Source organism: Culex quinquefasciatus, chromosome 2, assembly GCF_015732765.1.
Source record: "Culex quinquefasciatus strain JHB chromosome 2, VPISU_Cqui_1.0_pri_paternal, whole genome shotgun sequence".
Lineage (NCBI taxonomy): Eukaryota > Metazoa > Arthropoda > Insecta > Diptera > Culicidae > Culex > Culex quinquefasciatus.
The window spans coordinates 78,084,665-78,111,339 of NC_051862.1; the positions used below are offsets into that span (position 1 = coordinate 78,084,665).

Genomic DNA, 26,675 nt, shown 5'->3' on the forward strand with positions numbered 1-26,675 from the left:
TACTTCAGGGGTGACCAAAGTATGGCCCGCGAGGTGATTTTTTGTGGCCCACGGACTCATTTTGAATGATCACGTAAAATATCCCGTTGGCCAAGTGATTTTATGCTTTTTTTAAATTAAGGTTTATTTTAAACATTTTTAAGCTTATCTTTTATATTTTTTGATAATAAATAGCTAATGACTTATCAGTATTTTGATCCCCATTTTAGGACACACATATTTTGTCCAAAAATCCTTTTAATTAAAACAATTTTACACGGTTCAATGTGAGTGAAACTAATAAATATCGTGAAAACTTTCATCAAACATTTCTGAAAATATTTATAAAACGTTCAAATTTGACTTAGGTAGAAATCTGTAATTGTTCTAAAAATATAAGTATTCTAGATGAATTTGAAAGTCATAATGACCCTTTTATGAACTGACCCTCAAACTAACTTTACACTTAGAAACCGGGATTCGAACTCATGACAGTTAGATAACGAATCTAATTGACTACCATCTGATTCACAATGACACAATGTTGAAATCGGAGGATCGAGGTTATTGCAAATATTTTACAAAGCTTTTGTCGACAAACCCTCCCCTCCCCTCCCCAATTATTAAAAATTGGCTCAAAAAACAAGGAGCAAAAATATTTATAAAACATCGAAAAATCAATGGAAACTTAGGTACGATCAGCTGAAATCAATTGAAAATGAATTCTGCTTCGTTCAGAATCATTTGAGCATGTTCGGGTTTCAAAAAAATCAAACCATCATCATTAACGACCCCCGGGTCTTTTGTGGTCTCTATTGCAAGTTTCTGCTCGAACCTAGGAGTCCGAAGGCTTGAATGGGGAGAGCACCCAAACCTCTTTTTACTCCAAGGAACCTTCCACCCCAGTGTTTGAACTGACGACCTTTGATTGCGAGTCCAACCGCCGCCAGCGATTCCACCGGAGTAGGCTTGGTTTGGTGTGTTGTTTGTACTTATGGCATGGAGACGACTCCTACACCTGGAATGACTTAACGGCCTAACAACCAAGGCCGGGACCGACATTTTACTTCCTCATCCGATGGAAGGTTGCAGCAGATGGGAATCGAACCCAGAATCATCCGCTTACAAAGCGGACAGCGTAACCATTCGGCCACGCACTGCCACTTCGGGTTTATTAAAATTAAATTTTATTTTTGTAAATTTTCGATGAATCAATGTTGTTTCGCAAAAAAAAATTTCGCCGAATCTTTTTTTTTTTTTGAAAATAATTATTGCAGTTTAACTTTACGGTTGCTTAAAACATTTTTTATCATTGAAATTCTAGCTCTAAAAGATTTTTCATTAGTCACACTCGATATAAAGATAAAATTACCCCGTTACAAAAATTGATCAGTTTACATGTCATCACTTTGAAAAATAAATACAAAACTATTATTTGTAATTACCGAAAATGTTCAAAAAATAAATAAAAAATCAACTTATAAATGTATTTCCAGTCTTTTAAATTAAAATTATTTAGTAAATCTGGCCCGCAAGCTCGATTTAGCTTTAAATTTGGCCCGGCCTCCAAAAACTTTGAGCACCTCTGATCTAAGATCTAACTTTTTGCCTCTAGGCGGGCTTCGATCTAAATATTCGCTTAAAATATGTTTTTTTTAACCAATTTTGGATGTTTAAAAAGCATAGGAAATAAGAACTTATTTAATGTAAGAAAATTTTAGGGTTGGAAGTTTCATTTGTTTTATGTGACTTTGCCAATGTTTTAAAAATGTCATTTTTGTGGGGTCAACTTTTTCTATGTTTACAATGGAACTAGCGTAAATAAATTTCATTGGGTAACAATAATTGTTTTTGTCTCGTACAACCTACATTTACCGCCACAAACATGAACAAACACACTTGAAGATGAATTGCCCACTTGTTCATTTATTCAGCCCACCCCCTTTCCTGCTTCGTAGACCAACAGGGGAATCATCTTGTCCCCAGCATCTGCTCGTAGGTGAGTATGTGTTCCAAGCAGCAGCAGCAACAGCCGAAGGCAACAGCATCATCGTCAGCAACGTTCAGAACCATCATTCTTGCGATGAAGCAACAGAGTCGACGACCACCGTCTCCAGCGAATGAAGACATCGTCGTGCTTTCCACCGTGACTCGTCATCGTCATCTGGCAGGACGAAATGACGGCACGATGAGAACGACGCCGACGAGCGCGACAACGACGCCGCCGCCGCCGATGACGACGAGGCAAGAAAGTGAATAAAAGGAACTGATCTTGTTTGGTGGCCAGCACTTCTTGCTGGTAACCCCAAGGATACAGAAGGTAGCAGGACGAAGGTGGTTCAGTGAACAAGAAGTGATCCTCATAGTGGTATAGTGAAGGCAGTGACTTGGTGTGGATTTGTGTGTGGTTGTGTGTGTTTGTGGAACTGTTGCACTTGATGCTTTTCTGGGGCACGTGGCTGAAAGTCAGGTGGATAATTTGAATAAACGGATGCAAAAAAAATAAGCTAGGAATAATTTCAAATTCCACTCTTTAGAATTAGTCACGGTGTGTTTTGAGGAAGTGGGCATAGTAAGAGTAGTGCATTTCAGCTTTGTCACATCAGTAAGTGAGTCTTGTATGTGTGTTCTTTTTGGATATTCGAAATTCGTCTCATAGTTAAAGTTAACCTTTTGGATGTCGTCACTTTTCGGAAAAATTGCCTTTTTTAATATTCTAAAAATAAAAAAAAAATTTATACAAATTTAGAGTGTTTTTCGAAAAGATCTTTTAAACAAAATTCTATTTTTTTGCTTTTGTGCGTTATTTAAACCGTCAAATGGCGTCTAGGGCGTCGCGAGGCGCGACGCATATCTTTTTTGCCGGGACCGATTTTTCGAAAAAATGCCAAACTTTGAAGGCCTGTACCGAGCTCCAGGGTGCTCCAAATTTCAATGTTATATATACCAAAAGATGCGCAAGGATCTGGCCTACACGTCAATGATGTTGAAAATAAACGCTTCAGTGGCCAAAATGCCTCAAAAAGTGACATTTTTGAAAAAATCTTTTTTTACGGGTTAAATCCCATTTAAAATTGAAAGGCGGAGCGCCAGCTCCTGTTACGTCCAATTAAGCTCATATTTTGGATTTAGGCTTAGTATGCCCACTGGAACAAACCCTTGAATGCCCGCCAAAAAGTCATTTTTGTTACACTCTAATACGTACATTTAAATATCAAGTATTTTTGTGTAGAAACGTTATAAAAATTCACATTTTTTATAGTTAACCGTTTCATGCGAATGATGATCTTTTTTATTTCAAGACATAATTTTAAATTTTTTTAAATTAAATATGTCTTTATTGAACTTTCTTATAATAATTACATTTCATTTACATTTTAAGTGGTATGGCCTAATGCTCTTCATCTTTGTTGTATTTTTCGTTTTATTATTAACTATTCACATTCATTTATTTACTTCAAATTGTTTTACATTTTTGCATTGAATCGAATACATTTGGGTAAAAAAGAAAAAAAAATCACTTAAACAACTAATCCTAACTTAAAACTAAAATGAAAATTCTTTTTTTTTTTTTGGATTATTCAAAATCATTAGAACGAGTAAACTACGAACTGTATTTTAAGATGAATGCTCCAAGGGTTCTTACTTGATCCTGGCGAGTTTTGCACCCACGCAGAGTTGTTGTCATCTCGATGAAAATGTTCAAAAGTTCTTGTGGTGAAAACAGGTCACTACTGCCTTCACCCGTTGATGTTGGTTGGTTTTCCCTCGGTTGCTGACTGAATCCAGGAGGTGTTGTATTCTCAGCAACTTTTTGCCGCTGATTCAACGGCAATGGCTGCAGATTTGGAGCCACTCGAACAGATCCCGCTCCAGGTGACGCCAAAGCAGGAAAATCCACGTCCGTGAAAGTTGGTGGTGTTTTGCGACGATTTGGTTGGTGCCTCGTCGTCGCTTGCTGCCGAATTTTCACAAACTCAGCACGTTTTGGGCAGCTTCGATTCTTGGTAGAATGGTCGCCGCCACAATTGAAGCATTTGGCTTCGATGATCTCGTTGATTGTGTTGCAAGCTTGAGTATTGTGCTCACCTCCGCAAGTTGCACAACGACTCTTGATGAAACAGTTCCTTCCACCATGCCCAAACTGCAAACAGTTCGAACACTGTGTCACGTCACGGTGCACTGGACGATAACGTTCCCAAGTCACGATGATGTTGAAAATCGCCCGAACTGCCTTCAGCTCAGACGGCGTTGTCGATCCTTTCTCGAGATGAACCAGGTACAGTTGATCACGATACTTGATGTCCTTGTTGTGTCTCGTCATCTTGAAGACTTCGATCACGTTCAACTTCAGAGTTTTGAGCTCTTCTTTCAGCACACTCACATCCATGTCGTACAGGCCTCGGAGGACCTGTTTCATGGGGCGTTTACCTGGATCGTCATGGCTGTAGTATTCAATCTTTGTGTTGTTCAGGAAATCCCGAACGTAGTTGTAATCCTTTCTGGTAGGTAGCAGAATTTTGAGTCCATCAGCACACAAGCGAATGGAAGCTCGTAAAGCACCAGATTTGATAAATCCAGTCAGCCACTTTCGCACCGAATCCGATGACGATGTTTTCACAAAAATGGGTGGCAACTTTTCCCGTCGTTCAAATTCTTCCTTCTCGCTCACGTCCACAGGGAGGGTAGCGAACTGGTTTCCAGACGAATTTTGAGCGTCCTTGCTCAAACTGCCTGGCTTTGCAGGTAGCGCTTCGGCATTCTTTAGCTTCTTCAAATCTGCCGATCCTGCTGGTGAGGACCGCCTCTTTTTCTTGCCGTGAGGCATTTTTGCACTTTTTAAAGCACTTTTCAGGAGCTAATATCCAGGAGTACCTCACTGATTGGTGGTCCACAAAGGAATGATTCAAGACATAATCGTGCTATAAATCTAGAACAATCTGGTATTCGAATCCAATTTACTGACAACTCTAATCTTAAAGGAAAACATACCCTGAAAATTTTGAGCAGATTTGTTGAAAATAAATAAAGTTACAGCGTTTTGGATTTAAAACTGAAACAGATAAAACACGATAAATCGGCCTTTTATTGGTTAAAAAGTAAGGCTGGTACAAATCTTATTTAAAGTTTTTGTCTTCCCCCTTTAAAGTTGGCTCGAAAAATCAGGAAGCATAAAAAATATTTTTTCAAAAAACTTCAAAATGTCAATGGAAATTTAAGTACAATCAGCTGAAATCAATTTAAAATGTATTATCCTGAGTTTAAAATTTTTTCTAGCATGTTTGAGTCGATTTAAAAATCTTTTGAATTTTTGAAAATAGTTTTTTTGCCAACATTTTAGTTTTTGTCAAATCTCACATTTTTTGAAAACTAATGATTACAAAACAACTGAATTAGTGTCATCATTTGTGCTGAGTTTAGGACTGTGCTAATCTGGAAATTGATAAAATGACATAACATTTTATTGATAATATGAATCGTTTACAAGTTATATGCCCTTTAAAGGTTTTAATTCTCGAAAAATGTTCAGTTTTTTGCTATTTACAAAATTAGAAATTTATACTTTTGCATTTTTTTGGTCTTTTTGATTAAAAACATTTTTTTACCAACCCAAAACTTTTTTAAAGTTTTAAACACTAATGATAGTTATTTTTAAATGTGAAGCATAATTTTAAAATTTCGATACAATTTTTATTGATATAGGCGAAAAAATCACAATGAGTATATTATAATTCAGTCCAGACTCGATTATCCGAAAAAAATATGTTTTTATATTTTCTTAATTTTACATCGAATTTGAGTTCTGCGACCCAATTCAAGAAAAGTTTGAATTGTTGATGTTGATTTAAAAAATCTAAATCACTAGTTTAGAGGTTATACCTAATCTCAACAATCAAAAATAAGACAGCGAAAAAAAATGTTTTTTTTTTCGTGATTCGATAATCCAAAGTAAAATTTTCCAAAGCCTTTGAACTGTAGAATAGGATGTAACAAAATGGGTCTATCTTGTGGGCATTTCAGGGCATGATTCCCCAGGTGTACTGAGCCCGAATCATAAATATGAGATTGATTGGTTGCGACAGGACCTGTTTTGGTTTTTGCCAGTTTTGAGCACCTAACGATTTTTGCATTTTGGAAAAACCTCAAAAGCTCATAGCTCGTGTTCCAGAGGAACAATTTTGCTAAAGAATGCGAAAAGACTCGAAATATTACGAATGTTACAGAATTTATAACACCGCAGCTGACAACTTCCACTTTTTTTCAAACTCTTCTTATTGTAACAACTCATGACTGCTGATGGTAAATAGGGAAAATATTAGTTGGATCGTAGCAAGCTGACTACTAAACCCAATCATTTCAATTTTTATTCGTCTCTACCACACCCAGCGATCAAGTGGCAGTCAGGAAAATCGAGATTAAAGCATACTCAGAGAACCTTTAATTTAGCAATCGTCATTCGCTAGTATAGTTTTTTTCAACCTTGTTAAGAAGTAATATCCCAGCAACCAGAAATCCAATCTAAAAATTTTTAAAAATATTTTTTTTTCGAAAATTTCAACCAAAAAAGGCCTAGCACATGAAACTGGCCCAACTTTTCGATCACAAATTTGATATTGCATCTAATAATGAATTTTTGAATTTCGCACCATTATGTTTGATATTTTACAAAATCATTTTTTTTTAATAAAAAATTATAACGCCTTTTTTCTGAAGCTTTTTTATCTGAAATGTCCTACAACTAGAAAAGAGTTTCTCTAAAAAACAAGAAGCGAAATCAAATTAAATGATACCAGCCAATGTAAAATGTTAGATATGTTAAGAATTTCATGTTTAACATATGAGCAAAAATAAAACTTATATCTGCGAGCCCATACACCCAATTGAACGCTGTCGAAAGCAAACTTATAGGAAATTGGACGAGCTTTCCGGTAAAAATATTTACGAGACTGAAAAATCTAGTCTGTCATATAAAAATCGCCAAAAACCACAAAAAAAACTTTTTTTCAACATTTTTATTTTTAAAACCTGTGTATTCTCACAAGGATTGGACATAGGACAATGGTCAAAATGGAGAATTTTATGTAAAATTTTCTGAGAAATCGACTCTCACTATCTGTTTTTTTGAAAAATTTTACGTTTAGACCTCTTTCAAAAAATCAGTTTTAATAAATGATTTTGTATTTTTTAAGGAGGGACATAACATCCTGCATTTTTCGTGAGTCTTTTTGTAACAGTTTAGGTTATTTTCACAAAAATTTTGAACGAAAAAAAAATCTTGACATCACCTTAAAATTTAACTTTTAAACTTAAAAATTGAAAATTCTCACAAAATTGGCGTGTATTTTTCTTTTAGTGTATTTTTTTCAGAAAGCCCGTCCAATTTCCTACACATTTGTCATTGACCACTTTTTGATACGATGCAACGGCTTCCAAATGCAGTAATTTTTAAATTACAGAATACAAAAATATTAAAATACGTTACGCCCTTCTCAAATGTAATTTTTGAGTACAATTGGTTCCATATACACAAAAATGGCTTATATAGGCCTAGGATAACATGTCTAAAAAGTTTTTACTCATATAGAACATATTTTACAAATTATCTTTGAGTCACTACTGCCAACTGAGGAAAAACAGGACTACAGTCTGAATACAAACAGGAGATTTTAGAGCAACACATTTGGAAATCGGTGTACTTATTGTTTTGTTCTGATTCTGTTTCAACCGAAATCAATCAAAAAATCTAAACATTTTGAAATCAAAGTTGAGTTTAATGAAAAATAATTAGATATAATATTACTTAATGAAGTATAAAATCATAAATTTACGTAAATTTATCAGCAAGTATTCTTAAAATGAGAATTAAATAGAAAACATAATTTTTTTTTACTTCATCATCCCGGTCGAACTCACGATTTCTAGATTAGAAATCCAGCATGCCGCTAGTCGAAACCCATCCCCTAACGGTCAGTGTTCCCAGTGAGTAGATTTACTCTTTGAAGACAGGAATCGAACCCATCACCCTCCGCTTACAAGGTGAAACCCGTAACCTCACGGCCACGGTAGCTCGGCAGAAAGTTTCAACATTCTTATGGATTAATAAGTATCTTTCATTTCCACAACAAAATCCGAATTATCAGATTTGAATATTTTCACATTCGGGAATTTCCGGGACAATATAGGCAATGTTATCCTAGGCATATATAAGCCATTTTTGTGTATATGGAGCCAGTTACACTCGATAATGACATTTGAGAAGGGCGTAAGTGTTTTAAATATTTTTTGGATTTCATAATTTAAATATGGCTGTAGCTCGCAGCCGTTGCATCGTATCAAAAAGTCAAAGTCAAAGTCAAAGACAAACTTGTAGGAAATTTGACGGGCTTTCCGAAAAAAAAAATACACTGAAACAAAAAAAAAACACTTAACTTTAATGTGATTTTTTAATTTTTAAGTATAAAAGTCAAATTTGAAGGTGAGCCCACGATTTTTTTTCGTTCAAAATTTTTGTGAAAATAGCCTAAGATGTAACAAAAAGACTCACGAAAAATGCAGGATGGAGCAACTCACCTAAAAAAATACAAAACATCATTTACTGAAACTGCTTTTTGAAAAGTGCTCTAAACGTCAAAATTTTCAAAAACCTAATGGGCTCACCACCAAATCCAAAAATCTCATAAAAGTGGAGTGTTTTTTTCTTTCAGTGTATTTTTTTCGGAAAGCCCGTCAAATTCCCTACAAGTTTGTCTTTGACCACTTTTTGATACGATGGCTTCGAGATACAGCAATATTTAGATTACGAAATACAAAAATATTTAAAATACAAACGCCCTTCTCAAATGTCATTATCGAGTGTAACTGGCTTCATATACACAAAAATGGCTTATATATGCCTAGGATAACATGTCTACAAAGTTTCATTGAAATCGGAGAGGGTCTAGAAAAATTAACCTGAAAAATTCTTTGCATTTTTATTTGTAAAGTATGACAATTCTTAGAAAACACACCGTGCTCGTCGAAAAATTATGCACACACGCGAGAGAGGGCGTTGGACAGTGAAGCATTTTTGCATCAAATTCGGACGCAAAAAGGCGGCCTTCCTCTTGACTTCTATTGTTTCACCAGGCAGCAGGCACTTCCCTTTCAGAACATTAAAAGTGCTGTTGCATTTCTCCCATCTCTCACAAAAGCATCGGAAAAGCGTTGAGCTTTTTACTGGCTGCTTTTGGTTGTTGTTCAACCTAAAAAAAAGGAAAGCCGTGCTGCCAGGTTAGCTCAAGTGGGTTGCCCATACAAACAGATCCACTTAAATCTTGCCACTTGACTGTCGGAGAGTGTGTGGGTGTGCGCAGAACAATAGAAAAGCCCTTCACACTTGCTAACACACAAACACTAATTCTCATGTATACGAATATATTCTAGCAGCAAGTGGGTGAATTTATGACGCAGAAAGTCTATGAATATATTTGAAAAAAAAAAACTGAAAATAACAAGCCGTCAGAATTTGTTGTAATCGAGCTGCCTAACAAAAAAGAGGCAACCGGTGTGATTCTGTAGGTGTGTGTGTCGGAAAAGGACTTTGAGTCCTGTGTAGGCGAAGGAAAAAAGCGGGCGGAGCTGTAATAAATTTGCCACCGGGAAAGAAGAGTGCATCGTGATAAACTGACTGACGAATTTACCGTTTCCGATCCCAGGAGAAGCAGCATTCAGCAATGAAGGTATGTAGGTTTTTGGGGGAAAACCAGCTGATTTATTGAGATTCTTGGGAGTTTGAAATGTGGTCAACGATGGAACACAACGATGCGGTCACCACGTGGTTTCGATTCCGGCGGGACAAGATAGGAGTAATAAAGTACGAGATATTTGTTGAATCTGGATAGAGAGTGCACGGTGAAGAGATTTAATTGCCAGATTTTTTCGATTTATGTAACGATTGAATTTTACGAAAACAAACAGTCACGATTTATGATTGAGAATTCATGCCAATCGTAAAAAATCCATAAAGTTTCAAAACAATTTTAAATAAAAAAGTGTTAGGAATGGGATCATTCAAAAATAACATTACTTTTTCTCTTTTTTTATTCCTCGGACCTTGAGATTTTTAAATAACTACAAAAAATCAACATTTTAAGGGCAAAATAAAGAGAACCTCTGTCATTTGTCAATAAACTTGTATGGGAAAAATCAATTTGACTTTTGTTATTTTTAGACTTCCATACTTTTGATTAAACGCATACGCAAAATGCATTTCTCAAACCGAACCACGTTGTTATATGTACATTAGTTGAAAGATTTTAAAAGATCACTACTTGTTACATTTAAAAATCTAAAAGAATAATAACAAGCAAAGCAATGATTCCAATATAACATATTTTTTCAAAAAAAAATTTTTTTACTTGATAAATGCAAAAAATGGAACACTGAAAATGAACTAAAAAACATGAATATTTAAATAACAAGACATTGTTTTCACATTTACATGAAAAATGCTGTAAACTGCATTATACGGCGTTTTTGGGAACCAAAATTTGCATCTTTCAATTACCGTCATCAGGGGTGACGTTGGGTCTGAGGGGTGAAATTGGGTCAAATAAATTTCAGCATTTTTATATGACTCAATCTCACCCCCCAGACCCAATGTCCAATGATGATGGTACGAAAATGTTAACACTAAAAAAAGTTATCAAAATTCAAGTAAAAAAGTTGTTTTTTGTCTCGTTTTCATATTTTTCCGTTTTTGCGCGAGGCTTGCCGGAAAACCCAGTTTTTATCTTCAGAAAATCATATCTCGGAATCCTGTTAATGAATTCCACCCATTTTTGAGTATGTTCCGTAAAATTTACCGAGAATTTTGATATAAATATTTTTTCATACATAGGCTTTTTGGTCCAGATACGGTCATAACACTATTTTATGTTTTCATACGCCTTTTTCAAATGTTTAGCTGTTTTTTTTCGATCCTCAAATTATTCAATCCCCAACTAATCACCTTTCATTTGCGTCCAAAACAGCTGAAATCGGTTGGAATGGCGCGGAGTAATGATTTTTTTTAAATGTGTTTTTTGCGAAAATCGACGAAAATGGCAATTTTTGGACCACCCTAACTCGGCGTTGGTCTAGTTTTGAGCCCGATTCGAGCATTTTTGTTTTCGGCCGTGCTGTTTTCCTGGAAAATTGACGAATATTAGTTCAAAAATGATAGTGTTTCTCCAACGAGGATTAGCAATCAAGTGTTACAACGAGTTAAATGCAACATTTTTCACAAACATATTTTTGAATTGGATTTTTTCAGTGAAACGTTTGTTTCCCCGCTTCACGATAAGTGTCAAACTCCGAAAGAGAATCGAAAAGTATTACTTTTCGATATAAGTGTGAAAATTGACAAGTTGAAAAGGACAATGTATCTCGGAATGTATCGTCTTTCAAGATGGCAGGTAAAGAAAGTAGTTTCACACTTTAATTGTCAAAAACAAATTGATCGCGCAAAGAAGTAGGACTCATAGTAGGGGAACTATGCCCTTTCTCAGCCAATTTCTATTATCGGCCTATCAGCACTTTGATCATGGATTACAGCTTTCATAAAGTGTATTTGACTGTTCCAAAGTAATAAATAGCTCAAATAAAAGTGAGAAAGCAACTCTCCATTGTTGATACATCTGAAAATGTTGATTTTATAGCGGATAATGGAAAAAGTGATGAGAATTGGTCGAACAGCTTAGAGTGATTAAAATGGGTATATTTCCCCTACGTTGTGTTGATTGATTGCAGGTTACCAGATGACCAACGGATAACAGCAAAAATAAAACAATAGCTTGCACACTTCAGACCAACCGTCTAGGACGGTGGCTGGATGACTCTCTTCTTCAGCGTCAGATCTTTATTCGTCACAAAGGTTCACATTAGTATTGTTCTTCAGAATGTACACAATAAGGACAAGTCCATAAACTATACACCGTCCCAAAACAAATTTTGACATATTTCCACAAAAAATTGCAGTTCTGCTCATTGGAACCTATCATAAACCTCGTTGATTTTTTTTAATTATCCTTCCCCCATGTGTAATGTCCTTGCAGAAAAAAACTTTTTGTGCGAAGTGTGGACAATCGCCAAACTCTCCCCTCTCAAGTGTCCACGTAGTTTATTGATGGCTTCTAATAACACCGACCAACAACATTTCTGCGCAGGCTCAACTCGAGGGAAAACATGAACTTTGGGGTCCTCAGAAACACGTGCAAAAATAGTTTGTCTGAGCCGAATGGTTTTTCTCTTAAGTTTGTATAGAGAATTGTGCTGTTCGTTACTCCCGCATATTCACAGAAAAAAATAATGGTAATATTACATCTGGGAAGTGGTACATCTTTTATGTCAGAAAAAATGTGTATTTTTACCTCTAAAAATGTGTAATTTTTCTTCTTTTCTAGTGTAATGTCACTTTTTCAGTCTTAATTGAGGTAAAATTACATCTTAAAAGTAGAGAGCCTGGAGCTTATTAGAGAACGGACATCTCAAACCAAAAGTACCAATCGAAGCACGAGAACTGTCAAACGGAGGTACCAATCGAGCAAAATCCTTTGTCTTATGCTCGATTGGTACCTCCGTTTGACAGTTCTCGTGCTTCGATTGGTACTTTTGGTTTGAGATGTCCGTTCTCTAACAAGCTCCAGGCTCTCTACTTAAAAGAGGTAATTTTCAACCTTCCAAATTTACACTATTTTTTACTGTGTTGCTTGCTATTTTTGGATTGTACACAGTAAAAAATAATGTAAATTTGGAAGGTTGAATATTACCTATTTTAAGATGTAATTTTACCTCAATTTAGACTGAAAAAGTGACATTACACCAGAAAAAAGGAAAAATTACACATTTCCAGAAAAATTACACCTTTTTTCTGACATAAAAGATGTACCCCTTCCCAGATGTAATATTACCATGATTCTATTTTCTGTGTGTGTAAGAACGACGCACCGCCTTAATTCTCCATACAAACTTTGGAGAAAAACCAACCGGCCTTTTATAAATATTTTTGAAAAATTCTGGGTTCCCCAAAGTTCATGTTTGCTCTCAAGTTGAACCTGCGCAGTCACTTTGGTCAATTTTTGTTGGTCAGTGTTATTGGTAGTCAACGTAAAAAATGCATTTTAAATTGTTTTTCGTGGATTGGACAAATATTTCCATTGAAATTTTTGAAGTTTTATAAAAAAAATAATCTTTTTGCCCCTTGATTAAATTATCACAAACTTGAAAGAAATATTTGCTACGCCCTTATGAAACAAAAATAAAAAACTAACTTAATCCACCTATGTGGTTGGAGCCTTCCTCACTTATTACCAACAATGGCTGATATGATAGAATTGTACAAAAATTTAATCTATTTTTAATATCCGGAATAAAAAAGTACATGAATATCACTTAAGTGGCCATACCTCGAGACAGGATTGCCAGATCATCAATGTTTTGGATTCGTTGGAAAGGTCTTTGATAACCTAACCAACGATGGGTTGGATGGTGGATTCGGACATAGTTTACATATATTTAAATGAGATCCGGCTTCAAAAAAGTTCATAAATGTCACTTAAGTTGGCATATCTCGAAACAGGGTTGCCAGATCTTTAATGTTTTGGACTCGTTGAAAAGGTCTTTTGATAACCTAATCAACGATGGGTCGGATGGTGGATCCGGACATAGTTTACATACATTTAAGTGAGATCCGGCATCCAAAAAGTACATAAATATCACTTAAGTGGACATATCTCGGTACAGGGTTGCCAGATCTTCAATGTTTTGGATTCGTTGGAAAGGTCTTTGATAACCTAACCAACGATGGGTCGGATGGTGGATCCGGACATAGTTTACATACATTTAAGTGAGATCCGGCTTCCAAAAACTACATCAATATCACTTAAGTCGGGATATCTCGAGACAGGGTTGCCAGATCTTCAATGTTTTGAACTCGTTGGAAAGGTCTTTTGATAACCTAACCAACGATGGGTCGGATGGTGGATCCGGACATAGTTTACATACATTTAAGTGAGATCCGGCTTCCAAAAAGTACATCAATATCACTTAAGTGGGCATATCTCGAGACAGGGTTGCCAGATCATCAATGTTTTGGACTCGTTGGAAAGGTCTTTTGATAACCTAACCAACGATGGGTCGGATGGTGGATCCGGACATAGTTTACATACATTTAAGTGAGATCCGGCTTCCAAAAAGTACATCAATATTACTTAAGTCGGGATATCTCGAGACAGGGTTGCCAGATCTTCAATGTTTTGAACTCGTTGGAAAGGTCATTTGATAACCTAACCAACGATGGGTCGGATGGTGGATCCGGACATAGTTTACATACATTTAAGTGAGATCCAGCATCCAAAAAGTACATAGATACCACTTAAGTGGACATATCTCGGGACAGGGTTGCTAGATCTTCAATGTTTTGGATTCGTTGAAAAGTTCTTTTGATAACCTAACCAACGATGGGTCGGATGGTGGATCCGGACATAGTTTTCATACATTTAAGTGAGATCCGGCTTCCAAAAAGTACAACAATATCACTTAAGTCGGGATATCTCGAGACAGGGTTGCCAGATCTTCAATGTTTTGAGCTCGTTGGAAAGGTCTTTTGATAACCTAACCAAGGATGGGTTGGATGGTGGATCCGGACATAGTTTACATACATTTAAGTGAGATCCGGCATCCAAAAAGTACATAAATATCACTTAAGTGGACATATCTCGGGACAGGGTTGCCAGATCTTCAATGTTTTGGATTCGTTGGAAAGGTCTTTTGATAACCTAACCAAGGATGGGTCGGATGATGGATCCGGACATAGTTTACATACATTTAAGTGAGATCCGGCATCCAAAAAGTACATAAATATCACTAAAGTGTTCATAACTCGAGACAGGGTTGCCAGATCTTCAATGTTTTGAACTCGTTGGAAAGGTCATTTGATAACCTAACCAACGATGGGTCGGATGATGGACCCGGACATAGTTTACATACATTTAAGTGAGATCCGGATATATGTGAAAACACATTTTTATACATAACTTTTGAACTACTTATCGAAACTTCAATCTGTATAAAACTCGATCTATGGGACCCTAAACCAAGTCGAATGCAACAGGTTCGGGTCAAATCGGTTCAGCCAGTGCCGAGAAACATGAGCTAGTTTGTTGGTCACATACATACATACACACACACATACACGGGTCTACGACGTTTTTATACAAAGTTCAATTTTAGAGCAGGATTATAGCCTTACCTCAGTGAGGAAGGCAAATCAGGGCGCTGCTCGAAACTTTAACATCGTGCGTCTCCATAATATTTCTATGGAGACGCATGGTGGTTGTTATGAAATTTCCCCAATTCATTTTGTTGAAATTGCTTTCATTGGGCAATTTTCAGCGTCTTTTTTCATTGCATTTTATATTCGAATAACGTCATGATTCGAATTCCCGGACGCTTCGAAACCCGGACACTTCAACTTGTTTTATCAATTGTTTGGATATAAGTTTACATTGTGAATGTCCAAACTGTGTTATTTGACGAATTATAACGTCAAGTATCATTTACAGTTTGTTTGAACGCTGTAGTTAATGCCAAAACAATTAAATAAATTAAAATTATAAGTTTACCAAAAATGTGAAACATTTCAACGGAAATATTTCATAGGCGTCCGAAGCACCGGGAAGGCAAAGCAGAAATTTATGTTTTTGATTGTCTTAAATTCTAGCCATTTTTATATAAACTATCGATTGTTTCGATGTTAACAGCTTATTTGAGACCTAAAGAATGCCATTCACTAACATTTCCGTCCAAATTTGTGCGATTCATAAGCAAAAACGAGTGTCCGGAATTCGAAGCAAAAGTGTCCGGATTTCGAATCAGCTTTTAACAGTGTCCGGGATTCGAAGCACAACAAGGCATTTTAATTTTCAAATTCTGATGAAAAATTGTTAGAAAAGACATATTTTGTATGCATTCTCTTAAAACTGACTATTTATACTAAATCCTGATGGTATTTCTACATTTCCAACTTATTACATGATTTTTTGCCAGCTATAACAAAAATAATATGGTTCTAAGTGTCCGGATTTCGAATCATGACGTTACATTTTGTCCTCCTAGTTTCCAAAAAAGTAATCATGCTTCATTTGACTATAAAACGAAAGTTGATTTGCAAAGTAGCATAACTATTTTGAACGGCATTCTTAGTTTACTAAAACATTCCTAAAAGCAAAAAAAAAAAAAAAACAGGGGATTAAGCTTCGCAAAATCGACTGTAATAAAGAGAGAAAAAAAATGAATCGATTTGAACTATTTGGTTCTGAATAATCCTCTTCATTATCTGTGATAAATAAATTTAGTTCGAACAAAACAAAATACTTAATAACATACTAGGAGGCATTTGATAATTAATATTTTATTATGTGCATCGACAAAAGACACAGGACGGTGCTAATAAATTTATGGATGGAAAATGTAAACCAAACTTTGATTTTCTGTTTCCGATAATTCAACGTTTCCTCCATGTTTGATGACGTTATTGGTTTGATTTTAGTTCTGTTAGGCCATTGCAAATATGTTTCAAATAAGTTCTAAAATGCATGCCATGGTTTCAACATTTCAATAAACAAAAAGTCTTAAAGTACACTACATACTCGTACAGTTAGTTGTCACAAAATCGGTAACTGAACATCGAAACATTTTAAACGAGTTAGAAAAACGCGTGTTAAACCATTTTACGATGATTGCAAGTCTTTTTCCATTGGAATTTTGTCTTTTATAGCCCCTGATTTTTAAGATTAGAATTAAAGAGGGCGGGGGTGTGATTTGAATATATTTTTTTTTATCGCATCTTTTAACTTTTTTCTATCTCACCTGAGCATTCTTCCTATAACACCTTCTTGTTACTTGATGAATTTTCAGTTTTTTTCGCTCCAAACAACAAAGCCGTCGGAAGAACAAACTGCTTTTATGCAACAGATTCCACCCACGTCGCCGTGCCAGCATCCGGTCGTAAGATCTGTACAACAATCTTGCAGGATTCGAAGGCATGATGAGGTTCTTTTGAATGATGCAGTTCAGGGCAAAATTACCCGATATTAATTACACGTCGCCTTCCCCTTGCAGTTCCTCGTGACTTTTCCTTGGGTCCTTTTGTAGAGCGGTAGACATCGGGAAAACCCTCAAACGATAAATCATCTCCATTAGCATTCTTTTTGCCTCACAGGCCTGTTCCGTTGACTGGCTTTGGCACACTGGGATATAAACCACCGGACATGTAGACTTGAATTTGAAGGCCTCTTATTTGATGAGCAAATTTGAGGGTGATACGTCACAGAACGTGTGATCTATCAACGAGAAGGCTGCTGGAATCGAACCAAATTTGACACATTTTGACAGATTGCTTTAAAATTAAAGAATCATTTTCTATTCTAGCACGAAAGGCTCGTTCCACGATTCAAACGTTTGCTAGCAAATCTGGTTGAAATTATGGTGAAGAAGCAAAGCCTTTCAAGTATTCTCCTTGTTGGCTAGCAAAGTTTGCTCGAGAGGAAAGCTCACTGGGTAGAATTTAATTAATAGACACATGATACTATTAAAACTTTGATGTCTAGAAATCATTCCTAGATTTAGAACTTGGAAATAGATCTTTAATCACCCAGAATAAATCGATAGTAAAACGAATAATTGCGTTTTCGGATAATTTATCCAAATTGTAATAAAAAGTGTTTTATTGCCTTTGTCAGTTGGATAATTTTCTGAGTAAGAGTAGATTTGGTGATTTATAATGGCTGATCAATTTAAATTTTGAATCTATTCGAAGAAAAATAAAATATTCCTTATTAGCTGTCAGTTTAAACAAGAATAAATTACATGTTTGTTGTATTCAGTTCAGATTCGATTATCCGAACTACTTGATAACCTGACTAAGATTATCCGAATTTCATTTTGGATAATAGAATCGGCGTCTGATTTGTGATTGTCGAGTTTGTGTATAACCACTAAACTGTCTGTCAAAATTTATGATTTTTCAAAATTAATGTACAAGAAGTGTTTTATTATTTTAAAAAGCTATAAAAAGCTATATTTCCATTCTTTTTAGAGAATGGTCAAAAAAGAGGACAGTGCCAAAAATAAAGGGAAAAGTGGAATATCGATAGATGAACGTATCCTTCAAGTTTGGTTCAAATCGGCGAAGGTCGAGTATTCTTACACACAACCTCCGGAGGTTGTTTTTACACGACGCTCATGCACACTATCAAAACAAACGTTTGATTGTGTGTGTGTCAACTCCGTGTAGAAAGGGTGTCAAAATAAAATGTGACCCCGTTCGTTTGACAACAGTTGGTATCAAACCTTCGGGGTTTGAGTGTATTTGGATTCTAACCTAATCTTGAAGAAAATATAAACCACACATACACAAACACCAAATTTCCTAGAATAAATGTCAAAACCCAGGTAATACATTTCAACTTCCAAGAACATTCGAGCCATCACTCGTCAGTATAAATGAAGACAAAGAGTTGGATTAATTGCTGGTATTAGCTGGGATAAACGTGACTACCGCAAGAAAAATCGCACCACCTTAAGGATAACAAATTATGAACCTTGGCCAGATAGGTTCGACACGTTGTTCATGTTGTTCATTCAAACCAGCCATCATAACCTCAAACATTCCACAATGTGTTTCACAATAATGAGTTCGTTGCCTACGTTGAGGTTGAGGTTCAAAAATAAAAGCACGACATCCATCCTTCCGCGTGTCGCGTTCGTTTCTCCCCTTTTAGACCTTTTTTTCCTCGATTTTTTTTTTCTTTCTACAGTATGTAAAAAAAGTATTTACACCCCTTGAGCACTATGCACATTTTGTGATGAAACATGTAAAAAATTTAAAGTTTGACAGGAACCTAGTACTACGTTTTGTTCAGAAACTCATGCCAAACATTTTGCTACAAACAGCTCATGAAAAGATGATTTCTATAAAAGTTATATAACAAATACTATTACGAAAATAAAAGTTTGTTTGTACACCTTTCGAAAAATTATCATAAATAATGTTATTTGTTGACAAATCACCATAAATCCAGTCTCTCAACTCCAAATAGGCATCCTTGACTGATTAAAATAATTTGGATTGAATATAAAATTTACTAACTACTTAGTATAAAAGTTTATATAACTCTGAAATTCTATATAAAACTTATCTAAACTTAATTTTGCAAACTTTTAATTCAACTAAATGTCAATATATTACCATAGAATTGCTAAATAAACATTTTGGAGTGGGTATAACACCGTTTTGTGTATTTGTATCGATAGAATAGATTTTCGTTGGAATTTCGTACAACCCGAATTACGTCGTCGGAAAATCCGCCGGCATCCGAACCGGTCCACAATTCTTAAGTCAACCTATGTGGCATCGGAAAGGGCATAAAATTTCCGATCTTTGATACCCATACATCTAGGTTTTCTATAAAACCCACGTCTTTAAATACCTGGGCAAAAAGTAAGTTTGATCCACGAGAACAAAAATTACGAAATTCCATACATTTTTGGCAGATTGCTCAAACAAAACCATAACAACGTTTTTACCTAGGTATTTAAAATCGTGGGTTTTATAGAAAACCTAGATGTATGGGTATCAAAAGATCGGAAATTTTATGCCCTTTCCGATGCCACATAGGTTGACTTAAGAATTGTGGACCGGTTCGATGCTGGCGGATTTTCCGACGACGTAATTCCGGGTTGGTACGAAATTCCAACGAAAATCTATTCTATCGATACAAATACCCCCAAACGGTGTTATACCCACTCCAAAATGTTTATTTAGCAATTCTATGGTAATATATTGACATTTAGTTGAATTAAAAGTTTGCAAAATTAAGTTTAGATAAGTTTTATATAGAATTTCCAGAGTTATATAAACTTTTATACTAAGTAGTTAGTAAACTTTATATTCAATCCAAATTTTTTTAATCAGTCAAGGATGCCTATTTGAAGTTGGGAGACTGGATTTATGGTGGTTTGTCAACAAATAACATTATTTATGTTAATTTTTCGAAAGGTGTACAAACTTTTTTTGCACCTTTTTTAGTTTCGTAATAGTATTTGTTATATAACTTTTTATAGAAATCATCTTTTCATGAGTTTTTTGTAGCAAAATGTCTGGCATGAGTTTCTGAACAAAACGTAGTACTAGGTTTCTGTCAACATTAAATTGTTTAGATGTTTCATCACAATATGTACATAGTGCCCAAGGGGTGTAAATACTTTTTTTACATACTGTAGGTTATGTTGAACAGAGAGTTGATGTTTCACTCTGTAGAGAGCAAATCGTTCAGTGTTGCGGCGCTGTCTGATGATTTCAGATACTCACACACACAGCGGGTTTCGTCCTTCCGGATGTAGAGTCGTCCCGACGGAACTTTCCAGAGGGAAGCGGGGAGCATGTCCTCCAGTCATTGCCATTGCGAGATGCGTTTTTTCTGTCGACTCAGGTGATTTGAGGATTGTGCGAGAAGGGTTTTAGTCCGTTAGAGGGGAAAATAATCAACAAACGTAGAACAATATTGTTTATGAAGTCTCGATTGTGGTGGGTAAAACGAAGAAATATGCTGAAATATGCAGATACGTAAGAAGGTAGAGATATAGCTTACAGTCACATTTTTGCTCACCGGAGCGTTCTTCGGCTCTGAATGATTTGTCGCATGATTAGACATCAGAATGTTTACAATTGCTGCGCACTTCGATTGTAGCAGTGATACTGTTTGGAAGTTGATTAATTATATTTGTAGTCATGGAGTATCCTGAAACATACGGATTTCTATTAGGTTTATCTGCATGGCTTCATCTCTCTGATAGTTTGAAAAATTTAAAAGAAAGTGAGGTACATGTATATTGGTGGCTTGAAATTGTATGAGAATATTTAAAATGAACTAATTCAATCAGAACAGCCTTTTGCGGTTCCATGTGGAACCCCAAACACCCCCCCCCCCAAATTAGTACCAGATTCAGTCTTATATCTTTGATTTAAGTGGTCTTTTTTTAATAATAGCAGTAATTCAAAAATGAGGTTAATTTTTAGAATATCTTCTAAATGGAATCCTTACCAACACAGTTAATTCTGATTTTGTGTGAAACCTAAGGTAACTTTGTCCCGATCACGACTCCTGAGGTCCGTTTGATATTGTGACGGAGGGCAGACTCCATTTGAACATGAGGTGTTTTCGAATTTGCAGCTCGGTGATGAGATAATTTCAGTCAAGGATTTGTGTAAGACGCCTGATGGCGATTTGAATTCCAATAACGTATTTTCATCGAAAACACTGTTTTAAATTCTCCATTTCTTACTGTTTTGGAACATGCTAATGGGAAATTTAATGCCTCTCGAATGCCCAGAAGGTCATTCGTGTTTTCTGTCTCAGGGCAGAGTGTCAAAAGAGAGCAGACATTACAAAATTTTGATATATAGACATAAGGGTTTGCTCATAAACATCACGAGTTATCGCATTTACGAAAAAAGTTTTGAAAAGTTGGTCGTCATGATCATGGCTATTCATGGTCACCGCGACAGACACGGACGACGAAACAAAGAGAAACGCAAAAGTAACTTTTAAAACTTTTTTCGTAAAATCGCGATAACTCGTGATGTTTATGAGCAAAACCCTATGTCTATATATCAAAATTTTTGTAATGTCTGCTTTAAACTTTGTAGAACATTGTTACACTCTAAAAAATAACCCTGCAAAGTTAGAAAAACGAAATTTTAAATGAAAAATTTTGTTCTAAATGAAAAATGACCCTTCTGGGACAATGTAGATTCGAAAAGTACATTAAATTTCCCATAAATGACATGTTCCAAACATTTTTACAGTCAAGTAACGGAAAATGGGAGAATTTTTAAAACTTTTTTAGTGTTTTTTTCGATGAAAATACGTTTATTTGGAATTCTGAGTACGCCATCAAATCGGGCGTCTAATTTACACAAAAGTCCCTTTGACACCAAATCATCTCATCACCGTCAGCTGCAAATTATTGAAAAACACCTTTTTTCACATGTTCAAAATGGAAGTCGTACCGCCCTCCGTCACGAGATATCAAAAACGGACCGATTCGTGATCAGACAAAGTTACCCCTTAGGACAAAGTTTCACGCAAATCGAAGAGGGGTCGGGGCAACTTTTCCCGATTTCGTGTGAGTTGGTAGAGAATTACCCAAATCTCTTTTTACAACTTAACAATAACTTTTAATTCTATTTTGTATTTTGATAATATTTCATTTCATTTCATTTATTTCGTGTTTTAGCATTACTTGTGTGAAGTTACTATCCTAAGCTGAGATGTGGACTACCTTTCAACAGCTGATTATTTCAAAGTTGGAAACAGAGTTTGTGGGTGCTAAAAAAATCGAGTAAATCTACTGAAGGAAAATAGTTACAAACGAAACCCCAAATTTGGAAGCGATTTCTTTTTGAACCGGCTTTCTGCAAAGCGATTCATGTCTAGGTTGGTTCCTTATTGCGTTAAAAACTAAGATTTTGAATCATCTACCCAAAAACTGGCAGTTTTGGAAACACATATAACTTTCATTCAATCTTAATCCATTCTTATTTTGATGGGAAAGTTGTACAGGACATTTTGGTCTACACTTTTACGTGCTATTTTTTTAAATTTAGTTAAAAATGCAAATTAAAAAAAGGGTTTTCAAATTTCCATATGGGTTAAAATTGCCGGTTCAAAACGAATTGCTCCCAAATTTGGAGGGGTTGTTTGGGGGCCCAAATGGAACCGAAAACTGTCTGTTCTTATAGATTGACATATTATCCTAATACAAAAAAAATAAAAGTTTTTGATGAGTTCTTAAATGGATTAACCTCATTTTTAAGTACTATTTTATATGAAAATTAGACGAACTAAACCGAATATATAAGGCTGAATCCGGAGTACCATTGTTTTGGTGGATTTTCTGGAAATATTTCATCGCACAGATTTAATGACACAAGTCTTGCTGACGTTCGGCGTTGAAATGTCTATCCTCGCCAAACATTTTACCGACGTGGCCTACATATTGCAAGCAATTTTTGGATTGTATGCAACAGAGCCGAACCGCCTTAATTCTCCATTGGAGAAAAACCATTCGACCCAGACAAACTATTTTAGAAAAATTCAAAGTGCACATCGATCTCTCTAGGTTTTTTGGTAAAATTTTCCCTAGGTTTTGTTTAATTGCATTTGAAGAACCTTCTGTTACCAAACGGTTATTGAATAGGAAATAGTTGCAAGGAACACCAAATCTCTATGAACCAGTTATTCACACAAATTGTAAAATTGTTATTTCGGTAAATAAAATGAATTCAATCGAACAAAGTGCACGTGTTTCTGGGGACCCCAAACATCATGCTCCAGCTCGAGTTGAGCATGCGCAGTCATTTTTGTCAATTTTTGTAGGTCAGTGTTATTAGTTCGAGTCCTTTCCAGGTTGTCTATTGGGTATACTGTCTACAAAAAGTATTTTTCTCCATGTGCAATTTCAAGCTTTGTTAAAAATGACACAAAAAAAAATTAAAACTGTGAGAGTTTAAAATTTCAAAACAAGACAATGAACTTTTAAACAAATAAATAAGAAATAAGTAAATATAGAAGTAAAGCCTTTGATAAATTAAGTTTATACCTATTTTTTCTGAAAAGCCCTTTTCGCAACCTACAAATCCATGAAAAATAATCCCGAAAAGTTAATAAAACTGTGGAGAATATTTACAATATTAATTTAAGAAATAAAAACAATTTTGAATAGCAACAAATCTGCAAATAATAAACAAATTTTCAGATTTGAAATCTGTAAAGGTGACAAAGCGTAGCATGGAGATCTGTACAAAATTACATCATTAACTCAAAAGCTCATGATGCACGTGTTTTACAGTAGAGCAGTTCTCTAGGATTTCGGTCATTCGATTTTTTTTGTATTTTTTAATCCGACTGAAACTTTTTTGGTGCCTTCGGTATGCCCAAAGAAGCCATTTTGCATCATTAGTTTGTCCATATAATTTTCCATACAAATTTGGCAGCAGTCCATACAAAAATGATGTATGAAAATTCAAAAATCTGTATCTTTTCAAGCAATTTTTTGATCAATTTGGTGTCTTCGGCAAAGTTGTAGGTATGAATACGGACTACACTGGAAAAAAATGTTGCACGGTAAAAAAAATTTTGGTGATTTTTTTAATTAACTTTTTATCACAAAACTTGATTTGCAAAAAAAACTATTTTTAATTATTTTTATTTTTTGATATGTTTTAAAGAACATAAAATGCAAACTTTTCAGACATTTCCAGGTTCTGCAAAAAATCATTGACCCAGTTATGAATTTTTTAATCAATACTGATTTTTTTTCAAAAAATCGAAATTTTGGTCGCAATAATTTTTCAACTTAATTTTTCGATGTAAAATCAAATTTGCAATCAAAAAGTACTTTAGTGAAATTTTGATAAAGTGCACCATTTTTAAGTTAAATCTATTTTTAGGTGACTTTTTTGAAAGTAGTCGAAGTTTTTCATTTTTTTAAATTAGTGCACATGTTTGCCCACTTTTGAAAAAAATATTTTTGAAAAGCTGAGAAAATTCTCTATATTTTGCTTCTTTGGACTTTGTTGATACGACCTTTAGTTGCTGAGAGATTGCAATGCAAAGGTTTAAAAACAGGAAAATTGATGTTTTCTAAGTCTCACCCAAACAGCCCACCATTTTTCAATGTCGATATCTCAGCAACTAATGGTCCGATTTTCAATGTTAAAATATGAATCTTTTGTGAAATTTTCCGATGTTTTCGAAAACAATATTTTCAAAATTTTCAAATCATGACTAATATTTCAAAAAGGCCAAACATTCAGTATTACGCCCTTTTAAAATGTTAGTCTTGATTTGAAAATTTTGAAAATATTTGTTTCGAAAAGATCGGAAAATTTCACAAATGATTCATATTTTAACATTGTAAAGTATTGATTAAAAAATTCATAACTCGGTCAATGATTTTTTACACAACCTGGAAATTTCTGAAAAGTTGGCATTTTATGTCCTCTAAAACATATCAAAAAATAAAAAAAATTAAAAGTAGTTTTTTTTTGCAAATCAAGTTTTAGTGATAAAAAGTTAAATAAAAAAATCACCAAAAATTTTTTTACCGTGTAACATTTTTTTCCAGTGTAGTCCGTATTCATACCTACAATTTTGCTGAAGACACCAATCGATCAAAAAATTCCATCAAAAGATACAGATTTTTGAATTTTCATAAATCATTTTTGTATGGAGAGCTGCTAAATTTGTATGGAAAATTATATGGACAAACTAATGATGCAAAATGGCTTCTTTGGGCATACCGAAGGCACCAAAAAAGTTTCAGTCGGATAAAAAATACAAAAATTAAAATTGAAGAAAAAAGACCGACTTCGTAGAGAATTGCTCAGTAACAAACCTAATGCAAAGAGAATAAACGTATGGTAATCACTCCGATTCTATTTAATGACTGGCTTCTAAACTGTTAAACTGTCCTACACACATTGTATAGAACCAATCCACCCAGGAATGTCGATGGTATATTCAGTACCGGAAGCAATGCAATACGCCTAATCAGACTTCCGGAAGCAGTTATACACATATCCCATAGGTTAGTGCAACTGCAGCTAAGTGGTGTAGGCTGCTGGACAATCCTAACCTTCTTTCCACTCGACCAAACAATTCGGCAACATCCGGATCGCAAACCTCACGAGAGCCGTATCTTGTTTCGAGTATGAGGAACCCTTCATCCGGCGCCAACGATTAGCCTTTCATTTTTCTCCAATTATGCGTTGCCAGGCCACGCGCACAAAGTTCGCCACACGGATATGTACCGAAGGGTTTTCTAGTGGCACAACCTGGCCAAAAATTTGCCGGCAGCTTTGTGAGTTTAGTGGTTTGGTTCAAGGACTGACTTTGCACACGGGATTGTGATATCTTGGCACATATGAATTATTGTTGGTATCTGTTAGCCTACTTGTTTCTCATGCCTTGAAGCTTTCAAAATCACCTTGTTTGCGATATATTAATTTTCAAATTTAAAGCTTGAAAGTGGTTTTCACGGTGTGTTTCCTAGAACAAACTTAAGACAAAAATTAACTTAATCCACCTATGTGGTTGATGCCTTCCTCACTTTTTACCAACAATGGGTAATATGAGTGGTTTGGACACATATTTCAGCTATTTTTTAAGATCCAGAAAAATAAGTACACAGATATAACTTAAGTGGTCATAACTCGAGACAGGGTTGCCAGATCTTCAATGTTTAGGACTCGTTGGAAAGGTCTCTCGATTATCTAACCAACGATGGGTCGGGTGATGGATCCGGACATCGTTTACATGCATAAAAATGAGATCCGGATATATGTGAAAACACATTTTTAAACATAACTTTTGAACTAGTTATCGAAACATCAAAGAATTTAATAGCGATGTAAGGGACCCTATACCAAGTCGATTGCAACTGGTTTGGTCAAAATCGGTTCAGCCAGTGCTGAGAAAACTCAGTGAGAATTTTGATCACATACATACATACACACACACATACACACAAAGATACACAGTTTTCGATTCTGAGTCGATATGTATACATGAAGGTGGGTCTTCGAGCTTTTACCTCAGTGAGGAAGGCAAAAT

At 35.3% G+C, this 26,675-nt stretch overlaps 1 protein-coding gene across 9 annotated transcripts in view; it reads left to right on the plus strand.

Annotated features, from left to right (window-relative positions):
• Positions 1-2,148: 2,148 nt before the first annotated feature.
• The window catches only part of LOC6040059 (allatotropins), a 57,774-nt gene continuing 33,247 nt past the window's right edge, over positions 2,149-26,675 (plus strand). Inside the window, exons 1-2 of one of the 9 annotated variants that reach the window (XM_038252285.1) lie at positions 2,149-2,299; positions 9,403-9,698. In XM_038252285.1, the coding sequence (XP_038108213.1) occupies positions 9,693-9,698 (6 nt within the window). In that variant the 5' untranslated portion in view covers positions 2,149-2,299; positions 9,403-9,692. Of the gene's footprint in view, positions 2,450-9,402; positions 9,699-26,675 lie in introns of all 9 variants that reach the window. The other 8 variants (XM_038252288.1, XM_038252284.1, XM_001849478.2 and 5 more) reach the window with 8 other exon arrangements.